The sequence below is a fragment of the Oryctolagus cuniculus genome, chromosome 5 (genome assembly GCF_051225735.1).
Source record: "Oryctolagus cuniculus isolate XC-2025 breed Fujian yellow rabbit chromosome 5, ASM5122573v1, whole genome shotgun sequence".
Classification (NCBI taxonomy): domain Eukaryota; kingdom Metazoa; phylum Chordata; class Mammalia; order Lagomorpha; family Leporidae; genus Oryctolagus; species Oryctolagus cuniculus.
The window spans coordinates 22,308,304-22,329,747 of NC_142871.1; the positions used below are offsets into that span (position 1 = coordinate 22,308,304).

A 21,444-nucleotide genomic window follows, 5' to 3' on the forward strand; every position below is an offset into this window, starting at 1 on the left:
AGAAGCTGAGTAGCCAGGAGTCACTCATATATGGAATGTTGACATCTGAAGTTGTGTCTTAACCTGCTGTACCACATCAACCCCAGTCTTTGTCTTTTTAATCATAGAAAGTTAATGTGTAAATGTGAATGTTTTAATGTTAACATGTAAAAGTTAAATAAGTGCGTCAGCTTCTCTGAGGGTCTATAGAAACAAGACAACCTTGCTCTCAATGGGGAGGGACAGATACACCTGAATAATGGTAGTACCAGATAGATTGCAATATACTGTTGTATCCAGAGTATTAAAGATTTTGCAGACAAAATTATTTCCAGCCAAAAAAAAAAAAAAAACTGTGGAAAAGTAGTAGCTGGATTATCTTAATAAGTGAATAATAATAGGGCCTTCCAATCACAAAACACACTGAGCAAGGCCTTCAAGTTGAGTGAATGTTATTTTCTTATTATAAGAATTACTTGTAGTTACAAAAGGTGGATTAGGTTTTGAAGACGTTTATTGTTGGATGTACAGATGTGTTAGAAGAGGATGAGGACAGTTCAGAGAGTGAGCCAGAGGGACAAGACATTGATGAACTCTATCACTTTGTGAAGCAAGCACATCAACAAGAAACACAGTCTGTCCAAGTGGATGTCCAGCATCCTGCATTGATCCCTGTGTTGAGACCCTACCAAAGAGAGGCCGTCAACTGGATGCTACAACAAGAACGTTTCAGAAACACTCCTGCTTGTGGCAAGTATAAAATGCTTAATGAAAGGCAGATTGATGAGGAGATTACATGAAAGAGATTGAAGATGGGGAAATTGACCATTAAAGTATATTGAAAATATGACATAGAATGGGTGTTACTGTGAATAAATTATTTGCTAAGAAATCCTCCAAAAGTAAAATCAAGAAAAATTCATTTGTGAATATCCTGATTCATAAATGTTTGACCATTTTTTTCCTGATAAAGGCTACCTTCATTGGACTTTTTATTTATTTATTTATTTATTTATTTTAAGATTTATTTATTTATTTGAAAGTCAGAGTTACACAGAGAGAGGAGAGGCAGAGAGAGAGAGAGAGAGAGAGAGAGAGAGAGGTCTTCCATCCGCTGGTTCACTCCCCAATTGGCCGCCATGGCTGGAGCTGCGCCGTTCCAAAGCCAGGAGCTTCCCTCCAGGTCTCCCAGGACTTGGGCCATCCTCCACTGCCTTCCCAGGCCATAGCAGAGAGCTGGATCGGAAGTGGAGCAGTTGGGCCTTGAACTGGCGCCCATTTGGGATTCCGGCGCTTCAGGCCAGGCCATTTTAATCCACTGTGCCACAGCGCTGGCCCCATGGACTTTTGAAAAACCAAGAAATTTATTTACATGTTTTTCCAGCTAAGAATTCCCTTTAGGATCTGGTCAGACAGCAATCTTACTAGTAAATTTGTAAGAAACTTTTCACAATTTGATGAAGAATGTTAGCAACACATAGCAGTTTATAGAAGTGGGAGACATACACCACTTACCCAATTTTCCTAGATTTTCATTTTTTTCTTTGGGCTTCAAAATAAATAAGAATAAAATGTCTTCTGTTGGGTGTTTTCATGAAAGTATATTTTGGGGAGGTATTTACTTCTTTTTCACTATCTTTTAAGGAATAGGCACAAAATGAGATATTTTTACATAATTCTTGGGAGTGATTATTGATTTCAAATATTTTCCGTTCTACCTATATAGATTTATTTTAGCTAATTATGAATAACTGTTATTTCTCCTATGTGTTCTACTTTATACTTTCTTATCCATTGACCTCCTTTTTTAACTTTTTGTTTTGGATAATAAATATTAATACATAGACAATATTATTTCATCCCATTCTTCCTGCTACCACATTTTAACTTACTTTGAAGTAAGTCCCATATACCTTTTCATTAGTTATGTTTCTGTTTATTTCATTGAAAGATAAGGATTCTCTGAATGTTTAAAAAAAATCTATAGTAGTAGATTTTAAAACCATTAACAACCAATCACTGTCTCACTGCTTTCCCTACCCAGAAAGTTCCCTCATAGCCTAGTCAATATTACTTCAATCCCTTTAGGAGGTAACTACCAAAACATAAATTAGTTTTGCCTATTTTTGAAATAACAAGGGAATTATATTATATGTGTACTTTGGGTGGGTGGGTGAGAGTTATACCTCTTTCTGTATAATGTTTTAAAAACATAGCCATGCTGCATGTATAAGTGATTCATTCTTTTTAATCCACAGACCAAATTTTTTTCATTAAATCCTCATCTGTCATTTAGCATTTCTACAGTTCCCATAGATTGGAACTTTTTCTATTTTAATATTTTCATTTCATAAGTGGTATGTATCTGTATTTCTGTATCATCTAGTAATCTTATAAAGGAAAACAAAGATAACCTTGCTTCAATGGCTATATTTTTCTTTAGAAAGTACCCTGCACTTCTTATGGCGAGAGATTGTTACATCAGAGGGCTTGAAACTCTACTATAATCCATACACAGGCTGGTAGGACAAAATTTTATTTATTTACTTAATTTAAAAAAATGAGAACTATATGAGTCATTTATGGTAATATGTGTTTTAGCTTAGCAGTACCTCAAAAAAGATTTTAAAATCTTTATTAAGCATTTTTATAGTTAGGATAAACTTAGAATTAATATCACGTCATTTTTCAGTAAATAAATGAAGAATAGCAGTTGTAAGATGCTTAGTTATCAGGATTTAAAGAGAGACTATTCTCATTAAAAATGTTACCTTGTTTACTATGAGCCATTTTTGACATTTTTCATTAAATTTGTCCATTTATATTATAAATAGTTTTGGGAATAATTAAACATAATTACTGGATCAGTAGTTATTGCCTTTCACTTTTTTTATTTTTAGTTTCATAAAATTCATAGAAATGGGGGGGGCAGACATGTTTCCTTATAATTATAGAAGAGAAAAAATGATGGAGGTTTACGAATACTGCTTTTGTTTCAGCAGACTTAGGCTATATTTTGATTATCACATTTCTTATATTCATGATCAAGGGATTTGAAGTATTTCATTCTAAAATATAGTTTCAATAAACTTGGGCTTTTATGCATTTCTTACAGTGTTCTTGCAAAGTAGCAAGATAATTTTTATTTATATTCCTGTGATGTGTTTTTCTTGTTTTTTCTTTTAGTATCATCCGTGAATACCCAAATTCTGGGCCACAGTTGCTTGGTGGAATCCTAGCAGATGAGATGGGTCTCGGAAAGACAGTAGAGGTTTTGGCTCTGATTCTGACACATACTCGACAAGATATTAAACAAGATCCTCTCACTCTTCCTGAGGTAGGAGGAATACTGTAGGGCGTGGGAAAGCAGGGGACATATGTTCTCAGAAAGCATCATATGTTGAACATTTGCTTGGCACTTTAGTCAACACTTTCTGTTCACTCTGCAGTTAATGATTTATATCATCTTCAAGTGGTCACAGAATGGGCTGTTTGTGACCCAGCAGGGATTGTTAGTGATACTGGCCAACTATGAAGGAGCTATGTAGTCACTACTTAGGCTTCCTAGTTGTTGGTAGAGAAATTCCTCTACAAAAATACTATTGACTCCTCCAGTGCTCGGTCATTACAAAAAAATTCTGATTTTTTTAATAATCTTTTAAAAATATTAAATCTGTGATATGTAAATCTTAGAATCTAATAATTAAAACATTGTTAAAGCATAGGTAGCTTAGTATAAATAGATTGTTTTTTGAAACAAATTCATAAGTCCCTTTCCCAAAATATATAATTGTGTTTAAAAATATAAAATATAAGGTTTACAAAAAATAAAAAATTTACTAAGGCTTATTCATAGCATATATTTTCCAATGTTGAACTCTGAAGTCAGCACATTAGATCATACTAAAGTAAAGCTGTTGTGTTAAGAATATAACTGTAATTAGGTTCCCCTAGTGCCCACGAGGCTCCCAGCATTTAGGATTTTGTGAATTTGTGATAGAATCAAGTTTGTAAAGTTAGCTTTTCTGGTTTGAGTAGAAAAGTAACTGGGAGAGTGTAATTTTAACTTCTTTCTAGGATTTCCTCCTCTGCATATTTTAACATCAAGTTGTTTGCAGTATTAGTGTAAATTCAATGGGTTCAGCTTTTTTTTTTTAGTATCCTTTAGAAATTTACTTACAGCAAATCTGCACTTGACATTTAGGTAATTTAAGATAACCTTGCACAATTTTAAGAAGTGATATCACAAGCTTTGAAGTGAAAAATAAGATTTGTATATATGTATAAAATATTTAGGTTTTTTTTTTTAATTTTTTACAACTGTTTTATATTTCCTTAATTGAAAGAGGGTTGATTTTAATACTTCAGAATACTAAAAGTAAAACACTATATGACTACTGATTGTTGTTTATATCAGGGAAAAGTAGTGAATTATTTTGTTCCATCCCATTGTTTTGGAGGAAAAGTAAAAGACACAGAAACCCAAAACGTGGAATTTGAACCAAAAGAAAAAATTCATTGTCCTCGTAAGTATGATATCTCTTAAAGAAATCACCTTCTTACATTTGTCTTTGTTATAATTCTTGCAATCATTAATGATATAATTTTGGTGAATGATTGCTTTTATAATTATTTGTATACATGGGTCCAATTAATATTAATGAAAGTAAAAATTTATTTATTTTTTTAAAAGGTTTATTCGCTTATTTGAAAGGCAGAGTTACAGAGAGGCAGAGGCAGGGAGAGAGAGAGAGAAGTCTTCTATCCGCTGGTTCACTCCCCAGATGGCCACCACGGCCAGAACTGCGCCAGTTCTAAGCTAAGAGCTAGGAGATTCTTCCTGGTCTCCCACATAGGTACAGGTGCCCAAGGACTTGGGCTATCCTCCACTGCTTCCCAGCCCACAGCAGAGGGCCGGATTGGAAGTGGAGCAGCCTGGACTCGAACTGACGCCCACATGGGATGCCAACACTGCAGGCGGTGGCTCCACCCACTACGTCACAATGGGACCCAGATTTATTCTTTCCTTTGACTTGATTTCCTCAGTCTGTAATATTTAAATTTCTTTAGCTTAAAATTTTAACTGAGTTTATTCTCAAGAATAGCTACTTCAGATTCTGCTACCAAATGAGTCCTTATTAATGGTAGCATATACAAAATGATTTTGAGTTTTCTCTTATCATTTTAAATGATTGTTGTTTTATGATTAACAAATTCAAGTGAATAATTCTTCCCTACTTCCATTAATGTATTTCTTAATGTGATGAGATAAATTTCTATTACATAGTCTTCAGAGTGGCATTATACTGCATTAAATTCCTGATTTATTTTTTAACTTGATCCTCAGTACAGTTTAAAATGAGTTTTGCTTTCTTTATGTTTTAATTATTTTGACTGAGTTAATGTATCCTTTTGTACTTAGCTACACGTGTGATGATTCTGAAAGCTGTGAAAGAAATGAATGGGAAAAAAGGAGTTTCCATCCTTTCTATCTATAAGTATGTCAGTTCTATATACAGATACGACGTTCAGCGGAATAGGAGTCTCCTGAAACGAATGCTGAAATGTTTAATTTTCGAAGGTCTTGTGAAACAGATCAAAGGTCATGGTTTTTCTGGAACTTTTACATTGGGGAAGAATTACAAGGAAGAAGATATATGTGATAAAACCAAAAAGCAGGTAACAGATCTTTTAAGTAAATATTTGTGATGCAGGATAAGTTGACAGATCCCATCTTGACACAGAAGCTCTTAAATATCTAAAGCAAAACAAAAAACTAGTTAGGAAAGGCACTTTATGGCTATTACTTGGGTTTCCTGCTTTTTGCATTTCAATTCCAGGGGAGCAGAAACTTTATTTTGGTTATCATTAAACTCAAAAAAGAGTGCTAGCCATATAACAAGTATGCAGTAAATGTTTATTGGGGGAATTCTACAATGAGTTGGTTAAGCATATTATAGAGTTTAAGATAACTCTTCTGTTCTCATTATAATACTTTTAGCACTTTGAAAGTTTGTTCCATACTTTAAAAATATTAATAATACTTTGAATTTTTATATGTAATTTAAGTCATTTATATAAATTCTCATTTTCTTTGTCATCATCTTATATAATTTTTACATTTTATTATAAAATTGCTTCTATAAACCAGTAATTTTTAGGAAGAAAGGTATAATATTTGTAGAAATAAAGAGAAAAGTAATTAAATCAACCCAAGATGAAGAGTACTAGTTTGGCTACTGTGAAACAAATAGCAGACCAATAAAAGTTCATTTTCTGGAGTTGAGAGTGTCCTCAGCAATGTGCTTCTGTGGTTTTATTAATCCTGCTGCCACCGAAAGAAGACAGTGTCTAATTAATGCCATTGATTCTGCATTAAGTGTTCTGACTTCTTTGACCTCAGTCCTAACATCACTCAGAGGAATCTGTTTCTAATCTACTTGCCCATCAAACCCCTACTATGTTATGTACTCCTGTTAGGAATTCCTAGAGCATCATTTGGCTTTGTTATTGTTAACTAGGGCCTAAATAATGCTCATATTTGTATTTCCATCATCTAAAATATCACCTAATGTAGAATTGGCATTCAGTAAACAAGTGCAAGGGACACAAGCAGAAAGAGAAAGAAAGAAGGAATTGATTACTAGTTACAGTAGCTAGTAGATTATTCTTTCTCTGTTTTCAGTGCTGTATCTTAGTACTTGGTATTTGTAGTTGCCAGAGTTTGTACATTTCTGTACTTTGTTTTTTGATTCAAGCAGAAGCTACCAAAATCTGTTACTCCATTTTTGTTTCTAGACTTTTATTGTTTTTGTTTTTAAGATTTATTTATTTTTTATGTATTTATTAGAAAGTAAGAGCTACAGAGAGAGAGGGAGACACACAGAGAGAGATTAGTCTTCTAACTGCTGTTTCATTCCCCAAATGGCTGCAACAGCCAGGGTTGGGTCAGTCCGGAGCCAGGAGCCAGGAGCTTAATCTGGGACTCCCATGTGAGTGCAGGGGCCCAAGCACTTGGGCATCTTCTGATGCTTTTCCAGGCACTTTAGCAGGAAACTGGATCTGAAGTGGAGCAGCTAGAACTTGAACTAGTGCCTACATGGGATGCCTGTGCTACAGATGTCAGCTTAACCTGCTTGCCACAACGCCAGCCCCATTTCTAGTCTTTATTCTCTCCAAATCATTCTTGTTCGGTAGTAAAGCTTTCCTTTTGTTTTAGGCCTATAGACTATGGGGGGAGTTACTACAAAGGGCAGATTGGAATCCACACAATCAGGAATCAGTCTCCTTAGGGAAAAAGGTAGCAAAAACTGGGTACTGGATTTTTTTTTTATAAAGCATCTATATTGTCAGTTTAATTTCATAAGTGTAATTATATTGAAATAATTAATTAAATGGTGCTCTCTCATAGGTAATAGGAAGTCCAAGAAAAATTCAGAAAGAAACCAGAAAATCAGGGAACAAGGACACAGATTCTGAATATTTGCCATCAGACACCTCTGATGATGATGATGATGATGATGATGATCCTTATTACTATTATTATAAGACCAAGAAAAATCGTAGTAAATTGAGGAAAAAGCTTGTTCTCTGCACACAAAAAAGAAAAAGTCAGCCTAACATCAATCTCAATTCACAAGATAACTGTCCAGCAACTAGTGAATCTGGGATAACTGATGTTACCATGTCTGAAAGTACTCATGAAGTCCAACAAGAATGTGAAGCAAAGAAACAAACTGAATCTCTAACCCCTGCTGGTGGTGATGGGCCACATTCTAATACTACTCAGATTCCCCATAATACCTCTGACTATCGTTTTGAGTGCATATGTGGTGAACTGAACCAAACAGACCAAAAGGCTCGTGTTCAGTGCCTGAGATGCCACCTGTGGCAACATGCAAAATGTGTGAATTATGAAGAGAAGAATCTGAAGATTAAGCCTTTTTACTGCCCCCATTGCCTTGTTGCAATGGAACCGGTATCAACAAGAGCAACTCTGATTATCTCGCCAAGCTCTATTTGTCACCAGTGGGTGGAGGAAATCAATAGGCACGTGAGATCATCATCTCTTCGAGTCTTGGTAAGGCAGTTAGGGCTAATGAAGGATGGGGAAGTGTAAATTTTTACTTCTTCATGGTAGACTTTATAATCTCTGTTGCTATGTTGTTTACCCCAGAAATTAACTTAATGATGTAATAACAACATTAAATCAGAGCTTGAGGAGGAAATGAGAGTAAGAAAGAAGATAGCAGACTGTTTATTCTGTTATTTTTCTGACATCAAAATTTCAGGAGTTCAAGTACTTTGAGTATGGATATAGGAAAGCATTGGAAAAAAATTCTTGATGACATAAGTGAAATTTTTAGTATGAGTTTTATATTCTGAGATAAATACAATCCTGAGGCAGTATTGTGTATTTTAGCTACTTGTCTGATTTGCCCTGAGCTACAGTCATCCTGTCAAACCTCAATTGCTTTATCTATTAAATAGGAACTTATTCAACAAATATTTATTGAGTATCTACTTTATGTTAGGAACTGTGCTGAGTTCTAAAAATAGAATTTTATTACATACTTGTATAGATTAAATGAGTTCATAAAGTACTGGCACATTATTTCATTATTAATGTTTGTACTCTTCACTATCTTTGCTCTTCCTTTCTACACAAGTATTATCAAAAATTTTCTTTGTTTTAACCACTCTCATTGGCATAGAGAATACAGTAAAAAGTAAAAAACAATTTTTTCAATTGAGGAGCTCTGTTTTGTGTGGTAGACAAACCTTGGTTTGAGTCTTAGCTCTATCAATTTGACTAAACTGCTTGACATTTCCTAATAACATGTAAATAGTATTGTTGAAATGTGGAAATAATAGTTAATTAATCTAGTATCTAAAACATAAGAGCATTTCATAAATAATGGCTCTTGTTTTTTTCTTTCATATTGTGTTTTTGCACATGCTATTGATTCTGTCTACCTACTTATTCCTTTCCTTTTCTTCTACCTGTGAAAATGCCTAACTGCTATTCATAGCATACCTCAAATAATCTTTTCTTGAAATTCACCTTCCCAGACATAAAGTTGGTCTTTCTACTGTGATTCTGTCACATTTATTTGTTACAAATTTTTTTACAGTGCTTAACTAGTCTTCCACACTAGACCATATCTTTTGCTAGAAAGATTTAGTATCTATCACACAGTATGTGTGGTCCTAAGGTAGTAGAAAGGGCTTAGTAACGGTATAAATAGATATTTCATTTGTCTTTGAGTCTTTTTGCAATAACTATATCTGGCTGTTTATTTCCTAGGTATATCAAGGAGTGAAGAAAGATGGCTTTTTACAGCCTCATTTTTTGGCAGAACAGGATATAGTTATCATTACCTATGACGTCCTTCGTTCAGAATTAAACTACGTCGATATCCCGCATAGCAACAGTGAGGATGGACGTCGCCTCCGCAACCAGAAGCGCTATATGGCTATTCCCAGCCCCCTTGTAGCTGTGGAGTGGTGGAGGATCTGCCTTGATGAAGCTCAGATGGTTGAATGTCCTACAGTGAAAGTGAGAGTTTTTGCAAAATCTTTTTGAAGGCTGTGGAAAAAAACAGAATGGGATTAGGGTGACAGGAGTACTTTAATAGTTTAAATATAATTAACCTACGGTATTGATATTTCTCAAAAGTTTGCTGTTATACACTGCATTTGCTTTTCTCTTGTATGATGAACTATATAACACTTTGGAATTTTTTTGATACTCTGTGTAAATCATGGCTGTATGATCAGTGCAATGTATGTTTGGATGACATGTCAGTTTTTGTGTGATACAGATCAAAGTAAACTGGATTTAGGGACTTCTATAAGCATTTCTACAAACTGGAAAGCTAATCATGTAGGCTTTCATAGCTTTGAACCAAAGTCAACTTTGGCTTTTTTTGTTTGTTTTAATGAGAAAGACCAATTGGTAACAGAAAATGCTATTTTGAAGGCTAAAATTTTCATTCAGCTTTATCATATTCTGTATCTTCTTTGATTCCTCTATTACTTGAACCGAGTTTATAAATCATGTCTCAACACAGTGGTTTACATCTGGAGAATGGATTGGTTTTGGGGCTGTACCAAGTCATTTAGGGCGCCTCATCATTCTGTGTATGCTTGTACTACCCCTGAATCTCAGGATGGCCACACTGCAGCTCCCACTAATGAGAACCGCTGTATTGGGAAACATTCCACTGAATGTTACATTCCACACTAAGTGTAATAACTACAGATTAGAAATAGATGCGTCTCACCTGAAGTGCAGCTCTTTGTAGACTTTTTTTGAATAAGTATGGGTCTGACTTCTGCATTCTCCCTGTTTTCTGATTCTATTTTGTACTTCTCTCTCACAGGCTGCTGAAATGGCTCGGCGTTTAACTGGGATCAACCGGTGGTGTATCAGTGGCACTCCAGTACAGAGAGGATTGGAGGGTAATGTGTGATTTCCTTGCATTTTTCCTATATTTCAAAAGGTGGATTATTTTGAGGAAAAATGCTGTTGTGCTTTACCTTTGAATTTGTAGTTGACTCCTAATAGTTTCAAGCATTTGTCTTTTAAATGAAACTTATTATTTTTTTGTTTGCATATATGAGGATAGATGTATAGTGTTTTTTAAGTTGAACAATTTTCATACTTGCTTAAATTTTGTACATACAGATTCAGAGGTTGGCGCTGTGATGTGGCAGGTAAAAATGCTGCCTGCATTTCCGGCATCCCCTATGGGCACAGGTTCGAGTCCTGGCTGCACCACTTCTGATCCAGCTCTCTGCTATGGCCTGGGAAAGCTGTAGAAGATGACCCAAGTGCTTGGGCCTCTGCATCCGTGAGGGAGACCTAGAGGAAGCTCCTGGCTACTGGCTTCTGATTGAGTGGCCCAGCTCTGGCCATTGCAAACATTTGGGGAGTGAACCAGAGGATGGAAGACCTCTCTTTATCTGCCTCTTCTTCTTTGTAACTCTGCCATTCAAATAAATAAATCTATCAAAAAATACACATTCAAATTGAATGCAGTTTCAAAATAGTAGGTACAAAACAGAATAATTATGGGTCTGACTTCTGCATTCTCCCTGTTTTCTGATTCTATTTTGTACTTCAAATTTCATTTGACTCTATAAAAATCGGGATCATAATTTTCATTTTCTAAATCCATAAGTTTTGGAACCATAATTTTATTAATTATAAAATTAATTAAAATAATTTAAAAATTAATTTAAAATGTTAATTATGCCATTATTATATCATATTTCCTTCAACTAGTCTTCTTGGACATTTAGTTTGTGTGTACTCTTCTCCTACATACAGGTTTTAAAGAGATTATATCACTTTCTCTATTAGAAAAATTTATTTTAAGCACCTTAATTCAAAGTGTAAGATATGCAGGTGTTTTGAGTTCTTGTCACCATTTAGCAGATTCTTAAGCAATTTTTTAAAAAAGATTTATTTATTTACTTGAGAGGCAACATACAGACAAAGAGAGGGAAAGACAAAGAGAGAGGACTTCCATCTGCTGATTGATCTGCAAATGGCTGCAGTAGCCAGAGCTGGGCCAATCTGAAGCCAGGGGCCCAGAAGCTTCTTCCACATGTCCCAGGTGGGTGCAGGAGCCCAAGGACTTGGTCCATTTTCTGCTGCTTTCCCAGGCACATTAGTAGGGGGCTGGATAGGAAGTGGAGCAGCTGGAACTCAAACTGGCACCCATATGGGATGCCAGCACTGCAGGCAGCAGCTTTACCCACAGTACCACAGTGCCAGCCCTTGAAGCCAGGAGCCAGGAGCTTCTTCCTGGTTTCTCATGTGGGTGGAAGGGCCCAAGCAGTGGGGCCATCCTCTACTGTTTTCTCAAGCCATCACCAGGGAGCTGGACTGTCAGCTCGAACCAGCACTCTTATAGGATGCCAGCACCATAGGCAGATGCTTAGCCACTGTGCCATAGCACCAGTCCCCAAGTAACTTTTTTAAGAAATAGCTTTATTAAGCAACTTGGGATTGATATATCAGTGACACATATTAAAACTAAGTATGTAAGTGTGAAATTTGAAAAGTTTATATATATGTATTTATAGCTATGATTCTATTTCCACAGTAAGATTATCAGTCCCAAAAGTTTCCTCATGCTCAAAGAGACTTTTCCAAACTTTCTGAAATTTCACTTGTTTTTCTTCTTTACTTCAGTAACTGTCTTATATCTTTAAAACTTTTTTTCTTTTAAAGTGCATGTTTTTTTATAGTTCTTGTATTGGGGATGTTAACCTGTGATTTACTACTCTGTTGTATTTGGGAGTAGAATTCTCAATGGTTGTTTAATTTTCATTATGGATGAGGGATTCTTTTTTTTTTTTTTTTTTTTAATTTATTTGACAGAGTTAGACAGAGAGAGAGACAGAGAAAGGTCTTCCTTCCATTGGTTCATCCCCCAAATGGCCGCTGCGGCCGGAGCTACACTGATCCGAAGCCAGGAGCCAGGTGCTTCCTCCTGGTCTCCCATGAGGGTGCAGGTGCCCAAGCACTTGGGCCATCCTCCACTGCCCTCCCAGGCCACAGCAGAGAGCTGGACTGAAAGAGGAGCAACCGGGACTAGAACCCAGCGCCCATATGGGATGCCGGTGCCACACAGAGGATTAACCAAGTGAGCCACAGCTCTGGTCCCTGGATGAGGGATTCTAAACCTTGACTGTATCAACATTTTATTCCAGATAATTTTTTGTTGAGGACTGTTGCACCTTTTAAGATGTTTAGCTTTTACTTGCTAGATGCTGCTAGCACTTCTGCAATTCTGACACCCACAAATGTCTCTGGACATGGTTATGGGGGGCAAAATTGCAGCCTTCCACTTCAGTTAAGAATGATGATTTATTAATTAATAGTAACTCAGAGATCTTGTCAGTCCCAACTGTCCACATACAGAATGAAGAAATGAGGGTAGGGTATTTTCATTTTGTTTCTTTTTTTTTTTTTTTTTCTTTTTTTTAATTTACTTGACAGATAGAGTTAGACAGTGAATGAGAGAGAAAGACAGAAAGAAAGGTCTTCCTTCCGTTGGTTCACCCTCCAAATGACCACCACGGCCGGAGCTACACTGATCCTAAGCCAGGAGCCAGGTACTTCCTCCTGGTCTCCCATGTGGGTGCAGGGGCCCAGGCACTTGGGCCATTCTCCACTGCCTTCCTGGGCCACAGCAGAGAGCTGGACTGGAAGAAGAGCAACCGGGACTAGAACCCTGCACCCATATGGGATGCTGGTGCCACAGGCAGAGGATTTACCAAATGAGCCATGGTGCCAGACCTTGTTACATCTTTTGTATGTTCCTGCAAACAGGCTAAAATCTTACTAGTTTACCTGAAAAGTCAAACAAATAAGAATATTGCCCACTCCACCCACCACTGCATTCCATGTCGGTAGAATATACTCTCGTATATTATGTATAAAGTTTTGACTTTGGTGGATGTATGAGTATAAATCTGGGTTCACATCCTGCCTTATTGTTGGATGTCAATAAATTTACTTAAACATTCAAATCCTTATTTTCTTAATTTTTGAAATAAAGTATTCTAAAGATTAATTATACTAAAATACATAAATCATTTAGCATATAGTACTTGGCAGATATTAAATAATCAATGAACAGAAGCTACTTCTACTTCTAGTTTTGTTTTTTCTTTTATGTAATCATTTACTTATTTTAGTTTCTTTGAAAGTGTTGATTTTAAATAGCAAGTGCTTTGCAGTACATTTGTTATTCTAATTATTCTTTGTGGGTTGTGATCAGCAAAAATAGACAAAGTCCCTAACCTTATTTTTCTTACAGCTTAGAAAATGTATTAGTTAGGCATATCTTACATTGTTATCAAGATAACTCACAAATTCCAAAAATGTAAAATTCTAACTATATCAAATTTCATAAGCAAGATATCTTATTTTATAACCTCTTGTACTAGGGATACAGAAGAAAGTGAGCTGAACTGAGAGACTTAAACATTAACATGAGCTAAGAGGCAAAGAAAGAATTCTGTGTTGTAGAGGGAACAGAAAATATAACGAACATATGGCAACAAGAGACTGAAAGAGAGTTAGTATGAATAGAGTACAAAGAACTAAGAAAAAGATTGTGTGTTGAGAAACTGAATAGTGGAAATTAAAGGGACGATAGAGGAACCTGTAAGTCATGACATAATTTTATTCATTTTCTTAAAAATAACAGGAGTTAATGAAAGGGTTTAATCACAGTGGTTGTGGATTACTTTATGGTTGGATTTGTATTTTAAGAGATCACTTTAGCTGCAGTGTGGAGAATGGTTTAGAAGATCACCAGAGTGAACATAGGGATATCAGTAGATTGGCTGTAAGTCATCTAGGCATGTGGTGCCAGCACTTTGGATTTGACCTAGCTTTGTCCTGAGTAAATAGAAAAGTGGGTGAGGGAAAATTAACAAAACTTGGTGATGAATTAGGAGATGCTAAGGTTTCTGACTTGCATAAGTCTGTTGATACAGACAATATTCACCAATGGAGAAGACCTAGAAGAGAAGTATGTTCAGGCAGAATGATTCTCGATTTGATTTTGACATGTTGAGATTGAGGATCTTTGGAGCTTCAAAGAAGAGGTAACCAGTAGGCAATTGGATTGATATGAGCTGAAAATGTAGGCTTGTGGATCTCTACCTATAAGCAGTAATGTTTTGGTTCTTTTAGATGTTACTAACTCCCAGGAACCATCAGAGCAACTTAAGGGAATCTAAGTATTTGTTGGTCATTTTCAGAACAGATCTTGAAGGAAAGGTTATAGTTTTTTTTTTAATTAATTTCTTATGACTTCTAAGGAGAATATATGTACATTAAGAAAAATTTTAACAATACAAAAAAGGGGCCGGCGCCGCGGCTCACTAGGCTAATCCTCCGCCTTGCGGCGCCGGCACACCGGGTTCTAGTCCCGGTTGGGGCACCGGATTCTGTCCCGGTCGCCCGTCTTCCAGGCCAGCTCTCTGCCATGGCCAGGGAGTGCAGTGGAGGATGGCCCAAGTACTTGGGCCCTGCACCCCATGGGAGACCAGGATAAGTACCTGGCTCCTGCCATTGGATCAGCGCAGTGCGCTGGCCACAGCGCGCCGACAGTGGCCATTGGAGGGTGAACCAATGGCAAAGGAAGACCTTTCTCTCTGTCTCTCTCTCTCTCACTGTCCACTCTGCCTGTCAAAAAAAAAAAAAAAATTAAAAAAATAAAAATTAATAAAAAAAAAAAATACAAAAAAAAAGAAAATTAGATCTACCCTTAACCTTCATTTGACAAAAAAACCACATTCAGTCTTCTCTATGTAAATCGTTATATATTTGAATTCATACTGCATACATAATTTTGTTCCTTTTTTTTTTCATTTAACATTACATCCCAAGCAATTTTCCACATGTTAAAAAATCATCCTAAATAGATAGAAAGTTGCTTAATATACATTAAGTGGGGAAAAAATAACATATGTGCCCAGTCAAGTGATCTATAAGAAATGCCATGCTCTAAAGCTAATAGAAGGCCTGCTGGATCAGGAAAGAAAAATAGTTCTGTTTTATGTGGACACGATAATTTATTTGCTTGAATTAATGTTTATTTTGTTGCTATGAACATGACTCTGTGAGTAAATCTTTTCTATACTTTTTATGATTATCTTAGGCTCATTTCCTGAAAGTGGAATTATTGGATCAGAGTGAGGAATATTGGGTCAGAGAATATTCTCCATGTTAGATTAGAATTTTTTTTTCTGATCCAGAAAATCTTGCATCTGTTGGTTTCAGACCATGATATATATTAATGTATCTCTTACAAAGCATGCTTAATAAAGCAGTTTTATGTCTTACCTCTGTGGTAGTTTTGAACTGAGTACAAGCTTTGTGTAATGATTTCATAAACTTTACATTTTAACATCTGGAACAAAACCTAGAGCACAGTAGATTATCTGGACATGTAAACTGGATTAATGTTGAATTTCAACTTTGAGAGCTATAAATCTGTATTTTAATTCATGGAATGTACTCTGTAATGTTTGTGAAAGTGCTTATTCAAAATAGTAATGAAGGGATAGACATTTGTTTGGCCAAGCAGTTAAGACATTCACATCCCATATTGGAGTGACTGGGTTTAATTCCTGGAACTGGCTCCCAGTTCCATCTTCCCACCATTGTAGACCTTGAGAAACAGTAGTGATGGCTCATGTAATTGGATCTCTGCCACCTACATGGGAGGTTTGATTTGAGCTCCTAACACCTGGCTCCTAACTGACCCTGGCCCAGCCCCGCCCTGGCTATTGCAGGCATCCGGGGAATGAACAAGCAGATGGAGTGAGCTCTGTCTGCTATCTGTCCGTCCGTCTTTCTTTCTCTCTGTATTTCTCTCTCTCTGGAATAAATAAAATAAAATAAAAATAATAATGAAGAAATGCCAAAACAGTATTCTCAATGTACTTTTGTTTTTCAGATCTCTTTGGGTTAGTGGTCTTCCTGGGCATTGAACCTTACTGTATCAAACACTGGTGGGTTCGACTTCTGTATCGGCCTTACTGCAAGAACAATCCGCAACCCCTCTACAACTTTATTGCCAAGATACTCTGGAGGTCTGCAAAGAAAGATGTGATTGACCAAGTCAGTGCATTAAGTTTTTATTGATTACGAATATCTAATAGAAAGAAAAAAGGAAATGGAGTGGAAAGTTAAATTTTCAGGTTGAGATCTTGTTTTGCCTTCCTCTTGCAGATCCAAATACCACCTCAAACTGAAGAAATACACTGGCTCCACTTTTCTCCAGTGGAAAGACATTTCTATCATCGTCAGCATGAAGTGTGCTGCCAGGATGCAGTGGTAAAACTTAGGAAGATTTCCGACTGGACTCTGAAACTCAGCAGCCTGGACAGAAGGACCGTCACCTCCATCCTGTACCCATTACTTAGGCTCAGGCAGGCCTGCTGCCACCCACAGGCTGTTCGTGGGGAGTTCTTGCCACTCCAAAAAAGGTTTGATTACCCATTTTCTTACACTGATTGATAATATTATAATAATAAACTGTTTATGTAATCAACTTTCCAGTCTAGAATTTCATTGACAAACTTTTAAATGAGTTTTCAATTTTTTGTTGCTGTTTTATTGGTGTGGTAATTTTTCTTTGGTACAGAACCTCATTTGTGAAAGAGAATTGCAGTAAAATTATTTGCATGGTTTTGAATATTTCTTTTAAAAGTAGATTGTTTTGCAGTAGTTTTATTTGTTTTTTTGTTTGTTTTTGTAATTTTTTTGACTGCCCTCCAACTATGAAAGGCTTTTGTTTTTATTAGATTTCTTGATTTCCACATCAGGGAATCAGCTTACATTAAATATTTTCCTTACAAATGTGTTATTATCTCTAATTATTCTTGTGAAAACTTTAAGGAGTTTATGTCGATGATACTCCATTGTCCCAGAAATTCTTTTGTGCATCAGACTGCACATTAGGAACTGACCTCATTTTAACACTGAGTATTAGAAAGAAACCCTTTCACGTCCTATAAGAAATATATAAATTTGACTTTTTCCTTGCGCTTAATCAGACTATAGACAAATAAAGGAAATGACAAGATGATAGATTTCTATAACATAAGGCAAACGTGGTAAGTCTCCTAAGGTGTATGTACAAATTGCTATGGACATTAATGGAAACAATTTCTATTTATTTGACTTTGGTTAGATACCCTTCTGATGGAGTTGATATTTGACCTGGTCCTTGGAGAATCTTCCTTTTTACACAATGAAAGGAAAAATTCAGGTTTAAAGAAGTTAATTAATTAAGTTGCAGTGAAGGGTTTTAGACTCATTCTCACATTCTGTCACCCATTCTGATATGTCGTGTTGTATCTAACTTCATTCTCCCTTGAGTGTTATGGGAGAAACTGTGATGGTATCAGAGAGAGGGAAGGGTGCTTGTTGGAATAAAGATAATTAAATTTAAAGCAGTAATGATCAAAATGAATGTATGCAACATTTTTATTATTGATCTTGTGTGAAAAAAGATTCCGTTGAAATAACACCTGGGATTTTCTTTCTAGTTTTGAACAATCTGCCCCTCCCCCTTCATTTTTCCTTTTATTTTTTTAAAGCACCATGACAATGGAAGAGCTGCTGACATCTCTGCAGAAGAAATGTGGGACTGAATGTGAAGAAGCACATCGGCAGCTAGTCTGTGCTCTCAATGGCTTAGCAGGCATCCATATCATTAAAGGTAGAAGGTGATTGCTTTGTTATCTCTGGTTCTTCCAATTACTTTCTTCATATATCAAGAGAGAAAAATCTTCCATCCACTGGTTCATTCCCCAACTGGCTGCCACAGCCAGAGCTGGGCCAGACCAAAGCCAGGAGCCAAGAAGTCCAGCCAGGTCTCCCACAAGGGTGGCAGGTGCCGAAACACTTGAACTATCTTTTGCTGCCTTCCCAGGGGCATTATTAAGAAGCTGGATCGAAAGGGGAACAGCCAATGCTCAAACCAGCACTCCAGTATGAGATGCAGATATTACAAACAGTAGCTTAACCCACCAAGGCATTATTTTCTGATTACTTTCTGAACAGGATTCATTATAGGAGAAATGAAAATCCTCCCTCCTCTCTGCCTCTCAGATTACTGATTGTAATTAAAATAGGTTGAGCTGAATATTGAGAGCAGTTAATGCAGAACAGTTGAAAAACCTTAAAAATCCACATGTGCATTGGCCAGATGCTTCTACTTATAGAAGTTCCTTGATTTCTGTTTTTATGAGTTTTTTAGAGAAATTAGGATGTGAAACAATACTTGGCTATAAATTGATAAACTTAGTCTTTAACAGTGAACTGAAAACTATCAAAATGTCTAGAAATAGAAATTATAAAACATTTAAGGAAATATTTACTAATTTAAAAATAACATTGCTTGTAAATTTATTTTCTCAACAAACATCTGTGTGTCAGGTATGTTCTAGATAAAGATGATGATTTCCAATATAAATATAAGAACCATAGGAATTGTATTCTGTAGGTTGTAGAGGAATGATTAAATATGTTGACAGACTGATAACATAAAATCAGACTTCTAGACAAGAAAAATTTCAATGTCTGATGTAGGAAATATACTTAATAAATAGAAGACTATGGGGCCGGCATTGTGGCATAGTGGGTGACGCTGGCACCTCATTGGGGTGGCAGTTCGTGTCCCGGCTGCTCCACCGAATCCCATGTGAGTGCCAGTTTGTGTCCCGGATGCTCCACTTTCAATTCAACTCCCGACTAATGGCCTAAGAAAAGCAGCAGAGGATAGCCCAAGTGTTTGGGCTCTTGCTACCCATGTGAGAAACTTATGAACTTCCTGGCTCCATGCTTCCGTGCGGCCCATTCCTGGCTGTTGTGGCCATCTGGGGAGTCAACAAGCAGGTGGAAGGTCTTTCTTTGTCTCTCCTCTCTCTGAAACCCTTTCAAATAAATAAATAAATTTTCAAATAAATAACTAAAAAAAAATGAATAGAAGGTTAGACACTGGAGAAGAAATGGTCAGTGAAGTTTAAGTATAAATTAGCAATACATACAATGTAACATGAAGAACAAAGAGAATAAAGATTGAAAATTTGAAGAGAACATAACTGAGATTTTTGACAATTTCAAATGGCTTAATATTCATGTATTGGAATCCCTGAAGAAGAAAATATATATTGTGGATTTTTTTCTTAGTTTTATTCAAGGTATACAAATTTCATGCATTTCATATATACAGACAGATTTAGGAACATAATGATTATTTCATATTGTGGGTTTTATAACAGTGTAAAATATATAGTAATAGCACAATGTCTGGGAGTGAAGAAATGGGTATGTAATTAATGGTTTTTATACTATTTTTGAAGCGATATAGTAATAGATAAAGGAGACTTTGACAAGTCAAAGATATGTATTTTATACCCTACAGCAATTGTGAAAAGACACACTATTGTGGGAAATTGCAATCCAAAAAGAAGAAATTTTAAATGAATAGTTAAAAATCATCAGACTAAAGGAGATAAAAGGAAGCAAAAAAGGAAAAGGCAAATAAAGAACAGATGAGACAGTTTGGAAACAATAATAATATGTCAGATTTACACCCAGGTATATCAATGGTTATATTAAATGTGATGTCTTAGATACCTCAGTTGAAAGTCAGAGATTATCAGACTACATTAAAAAAACAAAAGCAATATCCCACAATATATTATCTATGAAAATCCCATTTATATTTAAAAGTGCAAATATAAAGATTAAAACGGTATACCTTGTAAATACTTGCAAAATAAAGCCAGAGTGGTTTATTACTATCAGACAAAATAGATTTCAGAGTAAAGAATATTACAAGGATGAAGAATGTTATTTCATTTCTGGCGGGGAAAATACCTAGATGTTTTGGGCACCAAAACCAGTACTCAAAATAAATAAAATAAAAATTGATAAAACTGATGAGAATTAAGAAATTCATAATTGTAGTAAAAAATGTTAACAACCTTCTCAATTACTTACAGAACAAGTTAACAAGAAATAAATAAGGACATAACAACATAAGACCATCAACACGAGACCTAACAGCATTATTGGATATTTTATCCAACTATAGAAGAAACACATTATTTTTAAGTACACATGGAACATTTACCAAGATAGGTGATATTCTGGGCTATAAAACAAATCAATAAATTAAAAAGGATTCAAATCTAATGACATGTTTTTGGTATGACAGCAGTAGAATTCAATGAGATCTCAATAGAACAAAGATAAATGGAAAGGTCCTAAATACTTGGAAATTTAATAATACACTTTTATATAACCCCAGAGTTAAAAAATAAGTTGAAAGGGAAACTAGGAAGTATACTGAAGTGAATAAAATAAAATACCAAATTTGTAGAAGGTAGCAAATCAGTAAAGGGAAATTTATAGCACTAAACACATTCTTGGAAAAGGAAAAGTTTCAGACAACTGACACCTTAAGAAACTTCTTTTAACGGAAAGCAAATGAAGTAAAAAGTGCACAATAGACAGGAAATAATGAAGATCAGTGCAGGAATCAACTAAAAGGAAAACTGAATAGAGAAAAACCATGAAATCAAAACCTGGTTCTTTGAGATCATTAAAGATTCCATAAATATTTAAAAGTATTATGAAAGAATATTATCACCAACTTTATGCCAAAAACTTTTAACAACTTAGATTAAATAGATAAAGCCCACAAGAGGAAATAGATGATTTTTATAGTTAAAATAAATTTCCAGCAAAGAACATTCTAGGCTCACATCACTTGATTAGTAAATTTTACTGAACATTTACGGAATAAATAATACAATGTCTGTTTAAACCAGCCAGAAAAATTGAGAAGGGGGATACTACTTTCCATCTTATTTTATGAGGAGTCATTATCTTGATTATAGAACCAAAGACAT

At 35.6% G+C, this 21,444-nt stretch overlaps 1 protein-coding gene across 3 annotated transcripts in view; it reads left to right on the plus strand.

Moving 5' to 3' along the window:
* Nucleotides 1-21,444, plus strand: part of SHPRH (SNF2 histone linker PHD RING helicase) — a 98,095-nt gene that overhangs the window by 17,964 nt on the left and 58,687 nt on the right. The window contains exons 4-14 of one of the 3 annotated variants that reach the window (XM_070074610.2): nucleotides 511-729; nucleotides 2,423-2,501; nucleotides 3,166-3,316; nucleotides 4,397-4,505; nucleotides 5,402-5,658; nucleotides 7,391-8,059; nucleotides 9,287-9,538; nucleotides 10,365-10,443; nucleotides 16,473-16,636; nucleotides 16,748-17,004; nucleotides 18,121-18,242. In XM_070074610.2, coding sequence (XP_069930711.2) covers nucleotides 511-729; nucleotides 2,423-2,501; nucleotides 3,166-3,316; nucleotides 4,397-4,505; nucleotides 5,402-5,658; nucleotides 7,391-8,059; nucleotides 9,287-9,538; nucleotides 10,365-10,443; nucleotides 16,473-16,636; nucleotides 16,748-17,004; nucleotides 18,121-18,242 — 2,358 coding nt within the window. Of the gene's footprint in view, nucleotides 1-510; nucleotides 2,502-3,165; nucleotides 3,317-4,396; nucleotides 4,506-5,401; nucleotides 5,659-7,390; nucleotides 8,060-9,286; nucleotides 9,539-10,364; nucleotides 10,444-16,472; nucleotides 16,637-16,747; nucleotides 17,005-18,120; nucleotides 18,243-21,444 lie in introns of those variants that run through there. The other 2 variants (XR_016233658.1, XM_089332587.1) reach the window with 2 other exon arrangements.